This window comes from Meriones unguiculatus, chromosome 9 (assembly GCF_030254825.1).
Source record: "Meriones unguiculatus strain TT.TT164.6M chromosome 9, Bangor_MerUng_6.1, whole genome shotgun sequence".
Classification (NCBI taxonomy): Eukaryota; Metazoa; Chordata; class Mammalia; order Rodentia; family Muridae; genus Meriones; species Meriones unguiculatus.
The window spans coordinates 11,480,473-11,502,567 of record NC_083357.1 but is presented as its reverse complement, the minus strand read 5'-3'; the positions used below and the strand labels follow the sequence as shown (position 1 = coordinate 11,502,567).

Genomic DNA, 22,095 nt, shown 5'->3' with positions numbered 1-22,095 from the left:
CTCTGTTTATCAGGAGCCTGCAGCCACCTGCTGCCCTGGTGTCTTGCTCAGCAAAAGGAACAGCATCTGCCTCAAAAGGCTGTTTGCTTACACTCTCCAGGTGGTCCCTGGATAGCCAGTGCCCTCTTCCCCAAGCCACATTGTCAGCCCAGGTATATGGGTCTGAGGGCGCCACACTGGTGACCATATGCCACTTCCAAGTTTGGAGCAACCTTTTCTCCCTTCCTCCTTCTCCCTCCTTTTTGCCTTCCTTCCTCCACAGGTGGTTTAGTCCACCAGCCTGACTGAGCCCTCCTCAGTGGATGACAGTAGTTCTGGTGTGGGTGGGAACCAGTCTTAGCTAGCCCCGGAGGCTCTAGACCCCTGTCAGCTGGATGACCTTCAGCAAAAGCACTTCAGTCTATAACTGGGGACACTGACATGAGAACCCCTAGCCATGGGGGCAGAGAGAAAACGGCTACTGTTGGACATAGTCCTTTAAACAGTAGGACAGTAGGGCAGGCCTGGGTGGAGGCCACTGAGCCCCCATCCCTGCAGGCAGGGCTTGTGGTTGTGGTGATGGTGGTAGAGGCTTCACATTCTCATCCTGTCCGCCAGCCATGGATCACTTCCGTTAACGTCGGTGCTCTAAAGCGTTATCGCCGGAGGCCAAGAGAGACAAAAGGAAAAATCTTTCCCAGGAGTGGTGCTCCATCTATAATTGGCACTCGCTTCCAGGAGACTTGGGCCTGGGTGGGAGGAACTGCCCTGCCCCTGCTGGTTTGTTAGTGTGATGCATTCCAGGAGCCACGGTCCTCAGCAGCCAGAACTTCCTTTGGCCCCTGCTCTCCTCAGGCAGCTGCACCACTCATTAAAGGATTAGCAATACTGGCCATGCAAGACAAAGCTACAGGCCTTCTGCAGCCACTGCAGCCACAATCCTGTGCCTTATCAGTGCTCCTGGCCAGTGTTTGTGCTGGAAAAGGCGAAGCTGGGATAGGGCGGAAATAATGGATCACTGGTGTCATGAGCTAACTAAACACGCTGGGGTCAAGTACCAGAAGAGGACACGGATTTTTCCAGCCAAGACCTCTCTGGTAGTACATGGCTACAGGCTGAGGAAGCCCATGAGAGAGTAATCCATGGGGACAGCTATGGGACTCACCGCACAGAGAGGCATGTCACAGGGTATGGCTGCTGAGCCTGAGCCGGACGGATGCGAGTTGGGGAGCACATTTGGCAGCACCCATTTTCAGCAGCTTCTGCTTTGTGAGGGAGAGAGGGGGAACCCACAGGCTGGGGAACTCTCAGGTTGTAAAATGAAGTTCCCAGAAAAGGGAGACACACCTGTGTCAACCGCCTGCTGGCTGCCCGACTGCTTAGACCCTTTGAGATTATGGTGAGTTAGAATGTTGCAGATCGACAGCCACACTCTCTTGGGCTATCTTTAGTTTTTATTGTTTGTTTCAACAATATTTCACTGCATTTCAATAAAGTTGTACAGCACATTCACTTTTATTCTGTGAACATTTCATACATGCATATGTTGTGTTTTGATCATACTTACCCCTCAGTCCCCTCCTCCAGCTCACCCTAAGAGCTTCCCATCATGTCCCCCTCCTTACCTCACACTTGCTTTTTATAATTATCTATTACTTATTTAATCTATTAAACTATGAAGTCCAACCAGCGCTGCCCATATATACATGGGTTTGTTCCACTGGAAAACAGCCCATTGCATAGGGGTCCCAACCAATGAGACAAGGAGCTGAGGGGGCCTTTTAGTGCTGCTGGCTCTGACAGTGGCCACCCTTGCTGGGCTGGAAAAGTGGAACACAGGGCTCTTCCTGGCTCACAGTAAGTACCAATGACCACATTCCCAAAGAAGAGTAACTCTCCCCCTTTTAACTGACTGGATCTTGTGCAGGTAACTTGTTTTTTTTTTTTAACTTGTTTTTTGTGACAGGGTTTCTCTGTGTAGCCTTGGCTGTCCTGGAATGACTTTGTAGACCAGGCTGGCCTCAAACTTACAGAAACCCACCTGCCTCTGCCTCCCCGATTGCTGGGATTATAGGCCTGCACCATCACGCTCAGCTCTGCTGTGAGTTGTTGAGTGCGGCAGCTCCTGAAGGAAGTCAGCTCCACCTTAATGATGCCTGCACAGGTTGTTGGGGAAGGAGGACTCAAACTCACCCAGTGCACATGGGCTGAGATAATAACCCAGGTGTAGGTCATGTGCTTCCTTCTCCCCATTTCACTACATTCTTTTGGCAACCTGACCCCAGTATGTGATCCCCAAGGACAGCGTGCTCTGTTGTAGCCTGATTGAGCATGGCAAAGATCATTACACAGAACATTCATCCACTCAGGAATGGGCTCCAGAGCTTCCTGTGAGAGCACGTGTCCCACTCTGCCATCCCAGTAAGAGTGGCCACTGTTGGAGCCAGCAGCACTACAAGGCTCCAGCTGCTCTCTGTCTCATTGGCTGGAACCCCCAACAAAGCAATGCCATCGAGTTTGGGGTGATGGTCAGCCACTCTCCAAGATTATATAGCACCTCTATTCAACACACTCATATGGCCAGCCAGCTCTAGGATCCCAGGACACTCTTTGGCCTTTCTCGGGAGCAGGTCACTGGGGCAGGCCTATCTGTGACAGGATCAGAAGTGTTATGGAACGATCCAATAATTCCCTAGAAAATTCTTCTCTTCTCCTCTCCTGCAATTCTCCATGCCTCATTCATAGTAAATATGTTTCTCAATTCATCACTTAGTCCAGTTTCTTCTGACAGGTGGGGCCTCACGTTAATTGAGCATAGATTGTTTTCTGTAGGAAGCTTTCTGAACATCCAACCTTCCATCAAATCTTTATTAGAAATCAATGTCCATCTGTTTGTGTATCGTCTATGGCTGTTCTCAAAGCATCATTACAGAGGTGAGTGGTTGTGACAGAGACTCTAAACCAGACAGCATTTATTATCTGGCTCTACCCAGAAAGTCTGTGTCTCCCAGGGGGGTTATAAACAATTTCAGTTCATCTCCATACCATCTTTGCATGCTCAACTCTGATTTCCACTCAAAGAAGACTACTGAGACCTGGCAAAGTCACACACACCCCAGGACTCTTCGGAGAGGAGGTGACACCCAGGCCCACATCTCCGCTTCTAAAGAGCACTCTCAGCATTTATCATGTCATGTCAGAACAAGCTTGGGCTGAATCATTGCCTTCAACCAGTGGCCTGGGCAGGGACTTTCTCCCCTAAACCAGAAAGTTGCCCAGTGACAAGACCCCAATTTTCTCTTTTGAAACTTTAGTTAAAATCAGAAGACAAAAGACATTCACCCTGTTACCTCCCCAAAGCCCACAAAATGACTCACCTAGACAACTGGCATCTCCCTGTCTTAGGTCCAGGCTTTAGGCACCAGTGGACAGGCTGGGTAGGTGATCATTCTGTGGTTCCTTCTAGAAACTTTCTGGTCAGTGAAATCATGAAATTTTCACCTACGGTCTTCACCGTGTTCTACTTCTAACAACCCATCTTTACACATGTGATTACACACCCATTAACCTGACTATATATTCAGAACTCAAAAATGAGCCATCTGAATCAGTGGAGCTGACCACTCATGGCTGTAAAGTCACCCTTCCCATGACTCACAAAAGTCACATCTGCTGGACAGAGGCTGTCTCCTGAGAGCAGGGTGTGTGTGTGTGTGTGTGTGTGTGTGTGTGCCGCTTTCCTAAACATCAGATGGTGCTGCAAGTGGGCAGCCAAACCATGTTATGGCTTTAAGCACAAAGACACAGATCTAGTTCTCGAAACAAATGCCCATGACCCCGTGTCTATTTCTTTATCTACAATATGGAAGAAGACCCTGGAGGATCCTGACCTTAGAGCTGTGGGGCATAACACACAAGAAGAATTAGGTCACGTGACCAGCACAGAACCTGTCCATGGTAGGTGCTCCCAAAATGGCAGGACTCATCATCATCAAGATAAACAGCTGCCGTCTCAGCTCATGGTCACTGTCATCGGCATCAAGCACCGTCATTAACCTCCCCACTTCCTTCATTTTAAAGCCTCCTGTGCTGTCAGAGCCTGTTAGCCCGGGGCCCCTGCAAGCCTGGGACAGTGATTAAGAAGAGCAGTAAAGAATACAAATGGTCCCCAGAGCACCACAGAGGCTGTGGTGGGCGGAGTGGCCTCTCAGCACTAGCCATCCTTGCTCCCCCTGGATGACTCTGTCACTCTGCTGAGGCTGGCTTGATGAAGACAGATGACGGCCCGTGCCTGGGGTGGTGTGGTACCGCAGCAGAGTGGAGCATTTAATCAGAGCGCTGCTCTCTGCCAGAGTGAAGTAATTGGAGGCAGGTGCTAAGCGCAATTTAAATAAAATGTTGAGTTAATAAGGACGGCTGACAAGGATGTTACAAGTCCCCTGTCCAAGTTTTCAACAGGAATCTGAAGACAACTTGGAGGCCTAAGAAATGGTGACTTAATTTCCTACTTTTCACTTAAAAACCAAGTACAACAAACTGCAATGTTTTAAAAAGCTTATTTATTTTCACTTTGGGGATTTAAAAAATGGTCAGAGAGGCAGCCAACATATCTAAGACACTCATGAAGGTGCTTACTTAACGCTGTCTCCTTGCCCACTTCCTCTGTCCCCTTTCAACTCCTACTGATCTGCCTCCCAATCCATCTCCCCTGGCCTGGGTACACCCCTCATCTTGCGTCATGCAGACCAACCCTACCACCAGAACGGTTCTTATTGAGTGCACATGACACCACCTTCCTGCAGAAAGATATGGGAGACCTTTTGTTCCATACCAAGCAGAGCTGTGGCCCTCAGGATATTCTGTTTAGGTCTCCACAGCTCATACTTAGCCCTAGTGTTTCTTTCATCATTCCTGGTTCTGCATAGCTGTTCCAGCATGGTATGAACCCATCCAGAGGGACCACCCTCTCCATGTCTTAACACCTTTTACTCCCCCCTTCATCTCCTAGTGTCATGGTCTGGAGCACCTCTGAGCGTAACCACGGCAGGGGACCACGGCAGTCTCTAAATGTTCTGCAGATGCGCAGCTGGCTCTCATCATCAATGAACTCTGTCAAACCCTGTGAAGCTTGCATAGCAGCATGCTAGCTGCACCTTCCCAGGTCCCACAAGAGGTGCTTGCTTCTTCCTGTGTCGTCTTTTATCACCCAGTAGCCAGAACAGCCCCTCGGGGCTTTCAGGGGACTCTGACAGTATCTGCAACTACTCTTGTCAGCCACAGTTTGTGAATACATGTCAAAGGTGCCTCCTAGAAATGGAGAGAGAGAGAGAGAGAGAGAGAGAGAGAGAGAGAGAGAGAGAGAGAGAATCTTATCAAACGGGCAGACAAATAGAAGAAAAACCAGTCTCAACTCCTCCTCCCATGCACTGTGCAGGGAAGACAGTCTCCGGTACCTCCCATCCCCACCCCCACCCCCGTTCAGCCTTTGTCTTCAATCAAGTGAAGTCTTGTGGAGACATGCTTTGAATTGTCCACTCTGCTAGCTATATATAGAGTCCAGAGGAACCCCATCTCAGCACCATCAAACCCAGATCCCATAAGAAGAATCCTGCTGTGGTTTGAATGTGGCTTGTCCCTCCAAACCTCATGTGTTTTAGCAGCTACTATGGAGTGACTGGGAGGGGATGAGACAGTACCTTTCCCAGGGGACTGTGTTAAATCTCATAGTGCTAAGTGAGTCCTTGTCTGGGTTATTTACCTTGAGAATATGCTGTCCTAGTGTTGTCTATTTTGCGGTACCCACCTGCTGCCTGTTGCCGTGGAATTGTCACTAGAAGCCAAGGAGATACTAACAACATGCTCCTGGGCATCCCAGGAACCAGAACCATGGGCCACAGTGTACCTCAGTTCTTTATAAATTGCGCTTTCAGGTGTTCTCTTACGGGGGCGCCCCTCTCCAAAACCCGCACATGACCAAAATGGATTTTTCTGCATTTTCACTACAGTTGTAATGGAACTTCACAGGATGCCCCAGAGGACGGTTGCTCAGAAGAGTAGCAGCCCTGAGGTGAGAAAGACCATGTGACATCTTCATAGACCCCCCCCACCCCCACTCCCCACAACCAGTTTTTCCAATAGAGCTGCTGGGCCAGCTGGAGGGGAATCATCTTGAGAACAGAGCCCATGCTTCTTCGCCAGTCTCTTGGGAGAATAGTCTCTCATGGTCCCACCCCCTCTCTTTCCTGCTTAGCCATAATTCGGTCCTCTCCAGGAGACCTTGTGGAGTCCAAGCCGCCCAGAGGAGGACCTACACCTCATCCAGACAGCTCTGTTCTCGCTGGTGAAGGTGGCCCCCGGCACACACTTCTGGCAGCTCTGATCGCACTGGCTTTCCCTGAGCTTGAAGCCCAACTCTCTGGCCACGTGAGAGTCTCTGCACACAATGTCCTGATTCCTTTCCATCTTCTCTTCAAGCCAGAGTTACTCAGTGGAATGCAGTGATGCGAGGGCTGTCTCATGGTAGGCTGGGCCAGGGCTGCACCCGGCTTATTCTGGATGCTCCCTGGACCCTTTCCACCTCCCACTGTGTCTCCAGCCCCACCTCCCCAGTTCCAGTCCTCCGGGCTCTTCCAAGAGTTCTGCGGAAGTTCACATCCAACGTGTCCTAAGCTGAACTCCCAACAGATTCCTCCAAAGTCCATCATGTGCACCAGAGAATGACATCAACACCAACCAGAGCTCTCAGCAGAAACCTGGAAGTCAGGGCCAGTAAGATGGCTTAGCAGGTAAAGATGCTTGCTGAAAAGAATGATGACCTGAGCCCAGTCCTCAACACACACATGGTGAAAGGAGAGAATCAAATCCCTGGGAGTTCTCCCAAACACATATATACGCACTTAAGAATAAATAAATGTAATTTAAAAATTAGAAGCCTGGAAAGCGTTAGAGGTACCTGTCAAGGCCATCTGTATCCACCCATTAGTTAGCCTTTGTTCGAAGTTGATCAAATTCAGCCTATTCCCCCCGACCCTCCACCATTCCCGGAGTCGGGTCTTCAGTTTCATTTGTCCAGACTGCATGTGTACAGTATCCTCTGAGTGCCATTCTGATTTTCTTCTTAAGGCAAGACCTGAGTAGCCAGAATGGTTGTAGCCAGAGAGTACGGCTTTGATCTGGCTCCTGAGTGCCAGGATCACAGTGTGAGGCACCATGCCCAGATTCTATGGCGCTGGAGATCCAACCTAGAGTTTTGTGAACTCTAGGCAGGTGATTACCAGCTGAGCTGTTTCTAGTCTTGCCTGACCTTCCTGTTTCTCAGCTGGGCTCTTTCAAATCCACCTCCGACTCCATCAAAATCATCTTCCTGGAAGTCCAGCTTTATCACACCATTCCAGTCTGTATCCCTCAAAGTGTCCCGTGAACGTCAAGGAAAACTCAATAGAACTGCTATAGGGTTTGGAAACTTCACTACCCAGCTCGTGCCTGTGTCCTCAGCTGATTGATCTTCCCTACCACCTTCTGGCCACTCCTTTCATTTGTCTATGTCCCTCATATTCTGATGCATGCTTCTCTATCCCCAGGCCTGAGCACGCTCCAGGACAACGGCCTGCAAGCCTGTGTGTGCCTCAGAATCAGCTGGCAGAGCATCATAGAGCATGGAGTGCTGTGATCCTTCTGGGTGATGACAAGTGAGTCTGAGCTATGGCCAGAGAGCTTTTATCAACAGTCATTTTGGGTGGTGGGTTTTTTGTTTGCTTTGTTTTGTTTGGAACATAATCTTACTACATAGGCTAGACTGGCATTGAATTAAAAATTCTCCTGCCTCAGCCTCTTGAGCAGTAACGTTGCAGGCCTATACCTCCTGCCCAGCTCAGGATTATACTTTCAGTGCTGCTGCTGTTTGTCTAACGGGCACATCAAGAGTCTCCATTACAGCGGCACTCAGAAAGGACTCTACGAATGCCCGATCACTCACTGAGAGCCCGGGTAGCACACCCTCTGACCCAGCTGAAATTTGAAGCTGATCTTTAAGAGTCTGTTGATTGAGTTTCATGTACTTGAGCAGTCTTGGGTGAAATTTCTAAGTTAAAAAGATAGGTGATGTCATGCCTAGCAATGGTCCTGCAGACCTGTCTCATTCAGTATCTGTGGGTAAGGCCCAGCTGTGCATCTTGAGGGGTCAACCTTTTTCCAAGGCACAGAGGTGAGAATTAGAAGGCTCGGGCCTTGGCCTCTGTTTGGATTCCCGTTACATCATTTGGATTTCTTTATAGACTAGAGAGTTTACAACATAGTCAAAACACATGTTTTTGTGATTTTTCCAATAGCCTTGATTCCTGCTACCATGTCCTGTTCCCAAGCCACTGCCAAGCACCACTGACACATGCCAGCACACATCTGAGCTCTCAAATGCATACAACATGTCCCTTTTCCTACGGGTGGAGTTTTGGAAAATGAAAAACAGCCAATGTATGAGATATCTTGAAAATGCCAGCTCCACATGGCTGCCAAGAAGTGGGCAGAACGGATTTTATGGGTCTACATGGTCATGGTGAGCATAACAAAGACCCCAGTGCTAGCCACTGCCAGCCACACTGGGGGGACAGAGGCAAATACTGAAGGACCATCAAGAGTTCTAGACCAGCTGGAGTGAGATGCTGTCTCCAAAACAAAAGCAAACTGGCTGTCTGGAAGGAGAGAGACATCAGGAATAAACCACCCCTGCTGGCATCTTCCTCTTGGACTTCCAGCCCATGGAACTTTGAGACACGTGGAAAAAGCCTCACAGTCCATGGGTACTTGGTTAGGGCATCCTGGGCAAATGTCACAGATTCCCAGGAGCTTCTGCCAGTGTAGCCTTCCTTCAGGCTAGAGAGTAAGACAGAGTGAGCCTAATGAATGGATGAATAAAAGAAGTAAAAAAAAAAAAAAAAAGGAAAAGAAGAAAATGAACACAACTAGTCCCAGGTATCTGTACGAAAATCAATGAATAAAATAGATAAGAAGGAAAAGAAAGGAAACATGATTGCTCCTAGGTGTGGTGGAAGAGAAAGTTCATTCTAGGTATGTGGGAGAGTATAACCAGAGGCAGGGACCTCTGGGACTTGACCCTGAGCTGGGCCATGAAGGGAGAGGGAGAAAGGAAGAGAGAGAGGAGAGAAGGGAACCAGGTGGCTCAAAGGTACAAAGAAGGGGAATAACAAAAATGGCTGTATTATATAGGAACGAGCAGAACAGCCCCCTGAACTGGACAGTTCAGGGTAGGGGGCAGGATATGACAGACAGGAGGGCCCTGTAACAGGTAGGGACTGATGGATGCCGGGAGATTCTGGTGGTCAGGTCCATTATGATATGTTAAAGAGGCACCTCAGTTCAGGGTTGATTAACAGTGAACAGCCAGATGCAGCGTCCTACAGGGGAGTACCCTCAGCTCCATCACTTCAAGGCATCTTCAAAGATTTCTCTTGGGTACCTCAAGCACCCACAATTCAACATGAGCTTCTTAAAATGCAGACGTGTGTGTGTGTGTGTGTGTGTGTGTGCGCATGTGTGTGTGCCTTAGATCCTAGGACTTAGCTTGTCTTCTCAGTGACAGCCCCAGATAGCAGTGCAGCAGCTTGGTCCCTCGGGCTCTGAGATCCCACGAAGAAGTTTTGCACATCCTGGTGCTGGTCCCCAAAGATGAGGCACAGCTATTGCTGTGGGAGTGTTTCCATCAGTCTCTTACACTTCCTCTCCCTTGGGCCCTTCCACACCATCACAAGAGATTCTTCAGAAGTCGCCACCTTTGGCTCTCTTCTTGCTTCTGCCATGGGGCCCTGGCCTCAGCGTGGGCTTCAGGACCCTCTAACAGTGAGCCTGAGAAGTGTCCCAGAATGCAGCATGCAGGAGGTAAAGTCTGATAAGGAGGCTGACCACACTTCTGCCTGTTTGACTGCATGTTTGGGTATCTCCACAGACCATCATCTTTGGATTTGATAATTTGCTAAAATGACTCAAAACACTCAGAAGATGGCTCTTTTCACTACCAGTTCATCATAAATCCAGGAGAAGAGGAGGCATGGGAGGGAAAAGCTCTCAGCCCTGCGTGTGCCACCAGGACTCTGTCAAGACACCTAACTTCTGGGGTTGTATCGGGGGTTTCAACATATAGCCATGGTTGAGCAGATCACTGGTCACATGATGGAATGCAGTTTCCATCCCTGCATTCCTCCATGGAAGTCAGATGAGAAAGGGTGAAGCTCAGTTCCCCAAGAAAGTGCCTGCTCTTTCTAATGGCCTCGTGTCTTAATCCATCCATGATAAAGTATCATGGTCGGGTGGCTGATAACAGGAGTTGCCCACAGCTTTAGTGGCTAGAAGCACGACACCACAGGGCCCATGACAGCTCCTTTCTGGTTCATAGCAGACGCCTTCTCCTTGTATCCTTGCATGGTAAAAAGAGGGCAAGAGGGCCCTCTGGGGATACTTCCAAAGGGCTCTGATCCCATTCATAAGGACTCCACCCATATGACCTAAATAATTTCTCGAAGACTGTACCTCATAATCTTATCATCTTAGGTAGGATGCAATATATGAATTTGGGAGTAACGTGTGTCTTGAAAACAACACCTCTCTTTTCTGTAAGGACTATGGAAGATGCATGCACTCTGGGCTGCAGACTCCTGTCTTTGCTCCCATTGCCCAGACAGTGCTGACCGAGAGATGCCTCCACAGATTGTTTCTGGGGAGCCTAGGAGGCAGGAGGTCTTACTGGGGTTTATGGAAGTACCCTGCTCTGTCTTCCAAGAGATGGAGAGACATGGAGGGAAGGCTGGCTTGAAGGAGCAGGGGCACCTTGCCGTCCATGTAAAAAGCTTTTCACTGGAGTTTTTTTTTTTTTTTTTTTTTTTTTTTTAATGGAACCAGACGGAGTTGGGGTCAGGAAGATCAGAAGGAGCAAGGACACCCAGTCATGTGTGAGACTCAGTTGATAAAGAAAGGTGGGAAGGGTAGAGGATGGTCCCTGTGTTTCAGACCCATGATTGACTGGCTGAGGTGGACAGAGGATGGGGTCTCCAGGCTTCTGGGACAGCCTTGGAAAGGCAGAATGCCAGGAGGGCACAGGCAGAGAGGAGGGGAGCTTCCTTGTAGACACATCAAAGATGAGAAAGGGGGGCAGCAGACACGAGGACGCTTGTGCATAGACTTCAGCAGTGAGGACTGGAGTCAGAGACTGTGCTAAGCCCTACTGTGGCTACTGAATAAGGGAGCTGGGTCTTGAAGAAGTAGCCTCCTGAGGAGTCCTAGCACTGCCGTTCATGGTTCTCTCTTTTTCTTTTGGCCATGCCTTCTCATGGAAAGGAGCTGAGGCTGGTGCCCATCAGCTTGACAGCATGAGCCCATTGCTGCTTTTACTGTACCATGCTCTGTTGGGGCAAGGGTTTCCCCAAGGACCTGAGAAAGAGCATAAATGCTGTGGGTGTTCCCCACCCTTCTGCCTACTTTGGTTTGGAGGACTAGTGGTTACCCAGCGACTACCTTTGCTGACCTAAGAAATCACAGGGAGAAATGAAGTTTCCGGGCTTGTGACGTGTGGGATGGGCTTTCAGTTGTGGGCGACAGTTTGGAAACACAGGGAGCAAACTCCCGTTCCATTTCTGAGCAGCCATCTTTAGCACAGGTCCTTTCTCTGGGCTCCAACGTCTCAGCACCAGACACTTGGCCTTGTTGCATCTCCAGAACGGCTGTGACCTTCCTCCCAGGGCTTCCTGCAGACCCCAGCCCAGCCCAGAAGAACTGCTAATGCAGGCACGAGGGGCACAATGAGCTGCTTATCAGAGTATACCAGCCCCGAGAATTTGCCCCTTGGAGCTTCTGTGAGGCCCTAAAGTCCAGTGGGAGCATAGGACCAGACTCTGGCTTCTGGCAGTCTTGCCAAAATGCTTCAAAAGTGGGGCCCAAGAAGGTTGAGCAGGGAATGCTGAGTGGGCAGCCCTTTCACTCTTCACATACCTAGATGACTCAGGGCATGACAGGCCGCTTGTATGGGAACATTTGAGAGGCTAGTGATGGGTGGAAGGAGATAGGAGCCAATATGGAGGGCATGCTTGTCAGATCCAATCACACTTTTTCTCATAGAACAAAAAATTTTAAATCAAATTTTATTCCCTTTCCTCTCTCCTGTCTCCTATCCCTCCCAGTCCCCCTCACTCTCTTTCAAATTCATAATCTCTTATTCTTTAAATATCTTTAATTATTGTGCTCAAGTATGTGTGTGTGTGTGTGTGTGTGTGTGTGTGTGTGTGTGTGTGTGTGTTTGGCTCTGTGTACAACCTCCTGCTGGATATATTTAGTATTGCTTGTGTATATGTATTTGGGGGGACTAACCACTTGGGATTAGATAGCCATTTAGGGTACTTATCTCTGAGAAAGACAAATTCTCCTTCTTGTGGCAGTTTTTAATTTCCTATAGCTCTTCACCTAGGCTTGGGGGCCTCATACTTACTCTTTATACTCATCACTGGTAGTGTTCTGCGGAGTCCATTTTACTGAAAGGTAAACTGAGGCTCTGATATAAGTTGGTCCCCCGAGCTCACACGGCAGGTGGTAGAGCTGGGGTTCTACTGAAGCCAGGGATCACTGTAGCTCCACCTTGTTTAAACTGCCCTTCAGAATAGTGTGCAGACAGGCATGGTAAGCATACTGGCCTTGATGGTGGGGACAGTGGCATGGAACAATGTAGCTCTTGTCACAGGAGACTCTCCGTGACACCTTCTTGCCCTGGGCTTCCCAGGATCTCCTCTGGCAGGATTCGAGCTGTGGTCTCTTTACCTCCTGGCTGTGTAACATCTCCCCGCACCTGAAAAGTGGCTGAAAAGACCCAAAGCAATGACGTGTGGGAAATGCATTGCCTGGTGCGAAGACCTCTCCTGTGCTGGCTGGTTTTATGTCAACCTTACACAAACCAAAGTCATTTGAGAGGAGGGACCCTCAACTGAGAAAAAGACCTTTGTAAGATTGAGCTGTGGGCAATCCTGCAGGGAAATTTTAACTTCTGATTGGACAGGGCCCAGCCTATTGTGGGTGGGTCCATCCCTGGGCCAGTGGGCCAGGTTTTATAAGAAAATAGGCTGAGCAAACCATAATGGGCAAGCCAGTAAGCAGCACCCCTCCATGGCCTCTGCACCAGCTCCTGCCTCCATATTCTGGCCCTGTTTGAATTCCTGTCCTGTCCTTCAATGATGAACAATGATGTGGAAGTGTAAGCCAAATATCCCTTCCCTCCCCAGTTTGCTTTTGGTTATGGAATTTCCTTGCAGCATTAGTAACTCTAGCTAGGATTGCCCTCTTCCTGCCTGAATTTAACACAAAGAGCTGATCTAGGAAATCGAAGCCTGGTATAACTTTAAGTTCGTGTTCAAACAGGACTCAAGCCTAATGGCATCTGTTTTTCAGCAAGTCTTATCTTTTAGACATGAGCTTGTGCCCCAGAACAGAGTGCAGAAGGCACCAGGGCCTGAGGGTGTTTAGCAGTAGGTTCTGGGAGGCCTGTTGCACCAGAACTGGTCTCTGGGTCTGCAGTGGCAAGCTCACATGCAGGCAGTGCCACCTAGTGGATATTCTTGCTACCACGCCTGCCAGGCTAACCCAAACACACATAGCTGCTCCTCCCAACACACACACACACACACACACACACACACACACACACATGCACACTGTATACACACACACTGGTCACCCCGTCTGTCTGCACACCGGAACCTGTCCTTTGCACCTGCACACAGCTGATTTTCAGCCCCTCCCTTTGTGACTCATCTAGGCATTGGCATCAGCAACCCTGGAGCCACGCTTCTTTCTCCTCCCAAAGGCTCCTTTTGGTGACTGTGTGCGGACAGCCAGATGGTCTGAAGTGGAAAGGAGGTGAGCTCACACTGACTAAGGGTAAAGTAGTGTGCGCCAAGCTTCAGCCTATGAGGTAGGTGTCACCGTCACACATCAGGGAAGAGGCACTTGCCCAAGCCCACCCAGTAGCAAGAGGCCCTGCCAACCTCAGCCCTCACGGCAGCACATCCAGGTTCCTACAAGTTCCACAATGCCCATTTGTGAAGTCTGCTTGTCAGGATCCTTAAACCCCTTTCTTGAGCTAAAGTTCCATTTGAAATGAAATTACACTGGTCCGTGACCCCAAGGAGATTATGTAACTCCTGAACCCCAACTCCCAGCAGCCTTTATAAAACCTGCCCTGTCCTCCTAGTGGCAATGCTAGGTGCATGTGTGACCCTGTGGTGCATACATTTGTGCGTCATGCATGTGTGTGTGTGCTATGTTTGTATGTATGGGAGATGAAGTCAAATCCTAGCTTCTCCTCAGGGTGTGCCATTTGAGGCTGGGCCACTCCTAATGATTAATTCTAATGAACAGCAAAACATAGAGGATGTCACTTCTGACATGAGGCCACAGTCGAGTCTTGGCTTCTGTCTGGTGTCCATGTTGCTTTCTCCCTCACTGCAAGTCAGCTGTTGCCCGGGGGGGGGGGGGTCTAGATGGGCAAAAACTGGGAGATGTTTATTGGGAGCCACACCAATCCAAAACTTTCTCAGAGGCCCTGATGAACAGGAACCTTAGTTCTGTGTCCTTATCTAGGAGTGGATTTGGCAAGGCCCATCTAATGCTGGAACCAGTGCCTTAAAGAAGTCAAGGTTGCTGCAGTTTCTGGGGACCCAACTTATTCCCCTGGGCTGTGTTATCAGTCCTTAGGCAGCTGTGCCTGAGGTGTCCTGTGTTCTCTTTGCCAACATTGACTGACTTAGCTCTCTGATGACCTTAGCTATTCTCCATCAATCCCCCTCCACCAATAGTTTATATGATGCTGTACTGCTTAAAAAACTTGGTCAGCTTATACAAGACCTCCTGGTCCCAGCAACTGCCTTTGTCTTCTCATCCTTGGTCCTCCCAATCGACAGCCTGTTATTCCTAACACTTATTCCTATGGGTTTAGCACAGGAGTTAGCCAATGGGCAGCAAGGAATCTTAAAGCTCACCAGAAATGCAGAGGGGGTGTGGAGAGCTGCCTCCTCCATGGAGCTTTGAGATGACACAGTCACCCGATGCAGTCAGGCTCTTTGAGCCACACCAGATCCCCAACCTGGAGACATATGACACTCAGGCAGAGAGAGATACCTAATACACTGAGTCATGAGGTGCATGAACCCAAACTGGCCTTTACAGCCCCACACTCTGCAGCTAGTGGAGTATGGACAGGTCTTCCCTTGAGGCCAACTCACACTGTATTTTCATGAACTCAGTAAATGATTTTAAGCCTCTAGTTTGGGCCAGATTTTAAAGCAGTGAGCATAGTTCATGATATGAGCTGAGATCAGAGTTCATGGAATGTTTGCAGGCACAACTGCCTTCCTGATCCTCCTCAAATTCACCTGGGGAATGTGTCAGGGTTGGTACACAAGTTCCAGACCCAGAGTTGGGCTATTCGCCCCATCAGGCTCAGCCTCCACTACCATATCCTCTCAGTACTATCCTTACCACATTTTAGTTTGTGCCCAGTGACAAGGGTGCAATTCAAGATAACCATTAATTACTCCAGTATTCACCTGTTTTCTGTTATTATAATAAAATACCTGAGTCTGAGTATTTCCAAAAATGAATATTTATTTAGTTTGCAGTTTGAGAGGCTGAAAGTCTAAGGTTGGGTGGCCCCATCTATCTTTTCCTATTGAAGAGTCCTCTTGGCTGCATCTCAACACAGCGGATGTCATCACAGCAAAGAGTGTGTTTGGAGGGGAAAGTCATATGAGGGATTCAGCAGTCAGGCTCACTCTTTCATAATGACCTGTTCTGATAAGCACTAACACAGTAGCCAGGCATGGCGGCACAGACCTGTGATCCCAGCACTCAGAGGCAGAGACAGGCAGATCTCCAAGAGTTCAAGGCCCACCTGGCCTACAAAGCAAGTCCAGGACAGCCAAGGATACACAGAGAAACCCTGTCTCTAAACTGCTCCCCCCCCAAAAAAAAAAAAAAAAAAAAAAACAGGAAAAAAAAAAAGAACATACATAGTTCTTCAAAACCACAATAATCCATTCTGAAGACAATGCCCCCAGCGACTTAATCGCCTCCCATTAGGCTCCACCTTTGAAAGGCTCCATCCTCTATAAATCACACCACATGGGGAAAAAGCTTCCAACACAGGAACTCTCGGGGAAAACCAGCTCCAAACTGTCGCACTCCATGCCTTGTGCACTGTTCTTTCCTGGAAGGTGAGTAACACCTGGGTTAATGACAAGCCATCACCCAATGATTATGTCACTTATTTGGCAACAGGACTTTGTTGACATTGTTAAAGCTTCTAATTGGTTGACCTGAAGATGAGATTTTTTTCAGGTGGATCAGGAGACCTTTAATAGCAGAACATTTTTCCTAATGGTGAGAGACAGAGTAATGGTATTAAAAGTCTGGTGGGCTCAAGATACTTGGAGAGAGTTCTCCCTTCCTAAGAGGCCAGGGTCCATGAGACCAGGACCCAGAAAACAATTCTAGGAGCCACCCAGTCATCCAGTAGTAAAGCATGGTCCTCAACGATAAGGAATCTGTCAAACGTCTGAGTGGATGAAGCACAGACTTTATCCAGAACTCCTGGGTGGGATCCTGACCGAGCTTATCTTGATTTCCGTCTCATGCGAATCAAAGTAGGTATGTCAGTCAAGCCCACCAAGACCTGTGACCACACAACCCCAGATGAAAAAGTGCCTACTGTCTTAAGTTGCTCAAGCATAATTTGCTGTGTTGGGGAAGAAGTCACGAGCGACGACATAAGAGACCACACACAGCCTTGGGTAGAGCCCCAGGACGAGGGTGAGGTGTTAGGGCTGTACCCTTTGGCAAAGTCTGCCCGGAAGGAACCCGAACGTCTGCAGGCTGAGCCTCCACAGTCTGGCAGAGCTTTTGTGGGAAGGCTGACATCCGTGTCTGGGTGACGGTAGCATGAAGCCCATCTGTTGCCAGTAATCACACTCCAGATGTCCTGTGACAGTGATTAAGCCAGAACCTAACTAGCTGGACTCTGACTGTTTGGACCCTCCTGATTCCCTCATTTCCAGGCAGTAGCAGACCCCCTGCTTAGCTTAGTCTCTCCTGCTGAAGGAGTCAGTCCCGTACATCTGCCCATAGGATGTAACCTGCTCCCTGTCTGCCTCCAGCCTTGGTTCATCTTTCAACTCTGAACCCAGGGGCACTCTGACAGAAATCCCTTGCAAGAATGCATACCTTATAAAGGAGTAAGGATGGTACTTAACACACCAAAGACCCTTGCCCACTCTGCTCTCAGACTCCTGGCACATACCTAAGGCAGGCAGTGCAGGAGTCCCCATACCTATTTATTGTCTGAGTGTTCTGAGGCTCTTTGGCACAAAATGGGAACACTTAATGCACAAAGGTAGGGCATTTTTCAGTCAGCACACATCTCAAAGACTTCTGTTTAAGTCATTTACCCTGCCCTACTTATTTCCAGCTGCCTAGAGTATTGACACAGTATTATTGACACAGCCTAGAGTAATCTGAGGGAGTCTCAATAAAGAGAATGCCCAGATCATAACAGTCATATCTGTGAGAGATGGTCTTGATTGACGATTAACTTTGGGTGCCCAGCCCATTGTGGGCGGCACCAGCCCTAGGCAGGTTTACTCGGGCTACATATGGAAGCGGAAGCTATTAAGCCAATAAGAAGTGTTTCTCCACACTTCCTACTTACAAGTTCCCGCCTTAAATTCCTGGCCTGATTTCCTTCAGTGATGAAGCAGAAGGTGAAGAAATGTCCCCATGTCACATTGTTTCTGGCTAAGAGTGTTTTTATCACAACAACAGAAAAGTAAACTAGACACATGTCCGCTGGTGACAGCTTCCTTAGAGGAAATAAAAGCCAGGCACACCACACATTGTAAGGAAAATTATTAAGTGTAATGTTAAATATTTTTCATCAAATCAAGCAGAGACATCACTTGATTCCCCACAGCATGAACTTTCCATTTCTTTAGCAGTAAATAGAAACCTCCCATGATAGTTAGTTTTGCAAGCTTTTGGGTACTGGTAATTTGTTCTTTATGCAAGCCAGGGTTATACTGTTTTCAGATTCTAGGGCCATATTGTTAAATCTACACACTTCATAATTGCTCCTCACTGCCTCTAAATGCTGTTTGCCTTCAATTTATTTCATTTGCTAGTAAGTAACACCACCCTGCTATTTTGGTTTGTATTTGACTGGTTCAGTTCTCCTTTCCCTTGAGCTTTTCTGTATGGCTTATTTTAATTGTGTTACTTAGGAGCAATATATGGATAGTTTCCAACTTTATAATTTTTGTTTTCTATAATTCTTTCTTTCCCTTTATTCTCACCCCCTCCTTCCTTCTTCCCCCTTTCCTCTCTATTTAATAACCCCTTGCTTCTTCTATGCTTTGAAATTATGTAATTTCTTCTCTTCTGGTAATTGGTACCTAACTTTTCCAATGCACACAGTGAACTTTATCCTTTCTCTCAGGAAACTTCAGTGATTTGTTATTTCCACTCTTCTTCCAAGTACAACACGGACTTTGCCAGACTTTAACCACTTTTTAATGTGCTGTTTCTGTGTGGTTACTTTTACACACACACACACACATCCATGCTTTTAATTTTTATAATCAAAAGCTAATTATGACACATGGTCTACATTAAGATCCCATGCCCACCTTAGCTTCCTGCCCTTCAGTGTTCATTCCCAAGCCAATCCTGTTCTTTGGAAGGCAGGCAGCTGGGTGCGCAGCTCTGACAGATCCCATTTCTGTAGCTGCTTTCTTCAGCCGTTGCCAGTCTCCAAACAGCGCTGATCCCTGACAGGTACCAGAACACAGTGATTGGTAGTGATTCCCGAAAGCACAATCTACAAGTTGTGCCTGGGAACTTATCACCTCTTTGAAAACCCTTCAGGGATTGGCCACTGAGCACATTATTTCCGTCACATGGAGACACACACCCCAGGTGTGCAGCTGGGCTGTCTCCTTGACTCATGCTGACATCTTACAGAATTGTTTTGAAGGAGTGTAAAGAAATGAAACATTTAGTCAGGCAAGCACTGCTCAAACCACTCTTTCCAAGTCTCTTAAATAAGCCTTTTATTTTCAGCATTTTACATTATAGTAGAGTAAATATATTAAGTTTTACTGTGTTTATAACTTTTCTCCATATTGATTATAACCAACCAAAGATGACTTTGATATCTTGAAAGCAGTTTTTGTAGGTTTTGCTAAATAATGATTGTGATGCATCTGATTAAAATTGCTTTCTATGATTTGACTTTCACAGGTCTCTGTGATGCATGCTTTGTGCCAAGCAAGAACTGCTCAAGCAACTGAAGGTTGGAAGGAGTCAACTTTCACATACTGTTTATTCCTTCCTCTATTCTTTGTATCTTTCAGTTTTGTCTGATGTGAAAGTCAAGCAACCATTGTTTTTGAAGTACCCTAGTGTTGCCTGCCTCTCCATATGCTCCTGGCAGCTCTGGGCAAGGACCAAAAGCTGCTGTCATTATGGCATAAAAGTCATATATATATGTACTTATTATGTATATATTATTTATTCATTTATTTTTTAGAGAACTGGGTCAGTTCTGATTTAGAACTCCTGTGGATAAAGTTGCTAGGAACATGTGTTTTACACGTGAACAAGAATTTCCATTCACTTAGAATAGCTGCCCAGGAGTGTTATCTGGGTCCTATGTTTGCAATGAGGTTAGTTATATACGAAGCCACCAAACTATTTTTCAAGTGGCTGAACAATTTAAGTTTGTATCAGCAAAGCTTGAGATGTCCAGTACCTCTGTCCTTGCCAATGTTTCTCACAGTTTTTAATCATGGTCATCAATTGCATTTTCCCCAATGAGTGTCTTTCTGGTGTTCATTTGCTAACAATGTGTCCTCTTCAGGAAAACATCTCTTGGTAGGTTTTTGCAGTTTTCTAAGTATATTACCAGTGTATAATATGTTCTGCAATCAGCTTATTTTCGACAAAGGATTTGAAGGTCTGTGCATTCCATGTATGAGCCCTTGGTCAGATGCTTGATTCATGGACTTCCCCTTTAACTTCTGAAAAATATTTTTACAGTAGCTAGAATGTAAAGTTGATGATTCTTCTTTCAACACATAAAACACATTACCCAAACTTCCTCTTGTTCTATAGCCTCAGATGATAAAGCCAAGAGCATCCATAGAGACAATATGCCATTCCTCCCTGTCTACTCACAAGATGTCTTTGTCTTTAGTTGTCAGGGTTTTGCGATTTTACATCTTCTTGTGGAAATTTTTTCCTGTGTGTTTTGTGTTTTGGAGTTCAATCAAGTTAGGAGTATGTACATTTACATCTTTTTCCACATTTTGGAAGTTTCAAACCATTGTTCTTTGGAATACTTGTAAGCCCTAACTTTTTCTCTCCCCTCCTGAACTTGGTTGATACTAATATTAGACCTTTCCCAAACTTTCATGTTCTATTTCTAGTGCTCATTCCTGGCCTCCGTCTTCCTCTTTATCCCAGGAGCATCAGGCTGTTCCCTTCCCTTTTTTCGGCATATCCCTCTTCTCGGCAGCTCTGGTCTGTTCGCTTTGCTGGGAATTTATTATATTTCCCCACTGCTAAGTTCTAAACACTTGATTAAAACAAACAAAGACAAAAACTTGAGACAGGGTCTCACTATGTAGCCCCAGCTGACTTGGAACTCACTACATAGATCAGGCTGTCCTCAACTCACAGATATCTGCCTGCCTCTACCTCCCAAGTGTTGAGATTAAAGGTGTGTGCCACCATGACTGACATTAATCCTTGATTTTTAACTGTCTTTATGAACACAATCCCAGCCAATTTTCTGTTAGTCTTGTGGATTTTGTGATCTCTGATATTGGTAGACACTGAACTTTGTACTTTTATCTCTAAACTCCCTTCAAGGTTCACTCTCATAACTTACTTTTTAACATCTTCACCAAGATGGCTGCCTGGCCCTCCACTTCATCCTTCCCCTGTATTAACATTGTGTTCCCAAGTCTCCATCCTCTTTCTATCTTTATTCACTGTGTGACTAACATTCACCATGTTGGCAATCTCATGTTCTTTCCCATCCCATGTTGGACGTCCTCAAACCACAGCTTTCCATCTCCCCACACTGGAAATGGCTACAGCTTTGTCAGCAATTGACCTTGACTGTTCATACATCCCAGATCCCATAACATACCACCCCATGACATGGCTCCAACACTTGGAACATTGGTAGGAAAAAAAGACTCTTTGAGACTCCCTCCTTTGCGGCAGCCATCTCGTAATCCTCTATACTCCTGAGGCTTCATCCTCTCCAAGGTGCTCTATCCCTGGCTCTCATTGTCACTCTGTCTCTGCCATTAGCCATCAGGATAGAATGGGGACAGACAGCCACATCAAGGCTGGCTAGTCATCTGGAACTCTGCTCCCCTGGCCTATGGTGACCACTGGTGACTCTTTCCAGCCACACAGTGATACACTTCCCCCTTGTGTTTCTTTATCACTCCAGAGAAGCCTTGGCTGTCGCACCACTACTCCCTATCTGCTCTTCCATCTTCCTGCAGGCCCCGTTCACCTTCTCCAGCCCTGTTCAGACCAGCATCTCATCCTGTAACTCCTTCCAGAAACCACTGTCAACTCTGTTTCCATGCCCAGCCCCAACCCCTGAGCCTCTTGTCCTGACATTTCTCTAGTCCTATCTTGTCACCAGTCAACCCTGGATCAGCCACCACCTGCCTGCCTTTCTCTCCTGGCTATGCTGACCATGCAAATGTGTGCCTTGGCCCCCTGACAAAGCAGTGCTTGTAGCCTCCATGACTCCAGCACTGCCGAATAGCACTGTTCCCCATCCCTTGCTGCCTTCTGCAGCAGATCTCCCAGCAGCTGTTCCCAATCTCCCTCCTCTTCCGGAGCCCTCAAGCCAGACCCCACTTCCTGGACACATAGCAGATGAATGTGCATTGTAATTTATGGAGAACTTCATTCAATAACCAGGTTCTCACTTTCTCTCTCCTTTCTCTGAATGTCTCTATCTGCCCCTAGTGTGTCTTTATCTGAGAAATA

At 47.5% G+C, this 22,095-nt stretch overlaps 1 protein-coding gene across 3 annotated transcripts in view; it reads right to left on the bottom strand.

Moving 5' to 3' along the window:
- Window positions 1-4,542: 4,542 nt before the first annotated feature.
- The window catches only part of Ptpn20 (protein tyrosine phosphatase non-receptor type 20), a 123,135-nt gene continuing 105,582 nt past the window's right edge, over window positions 4,543-22,095 (bottom strand). For 2 of the 3 annotated variants that reach the window (XM_060390886.1, XM_060390889.1), the window contains one exon: window positions 15,995-16,231. In XM_060390886.1, the coding sequence (XP_060246869.1) occupies window positions 16,043-16,231 (189 nt within the window). In that variant the 3' untranslated portion in view covers window positions 15,995-16,042. Of the gene's footprint in view, window positions 5,287-15,994; window positions 16,232-22,095 lie in introns of those variants that run through there. The other variant, XM_060390888.1, reaches the window with a different exon arrangement.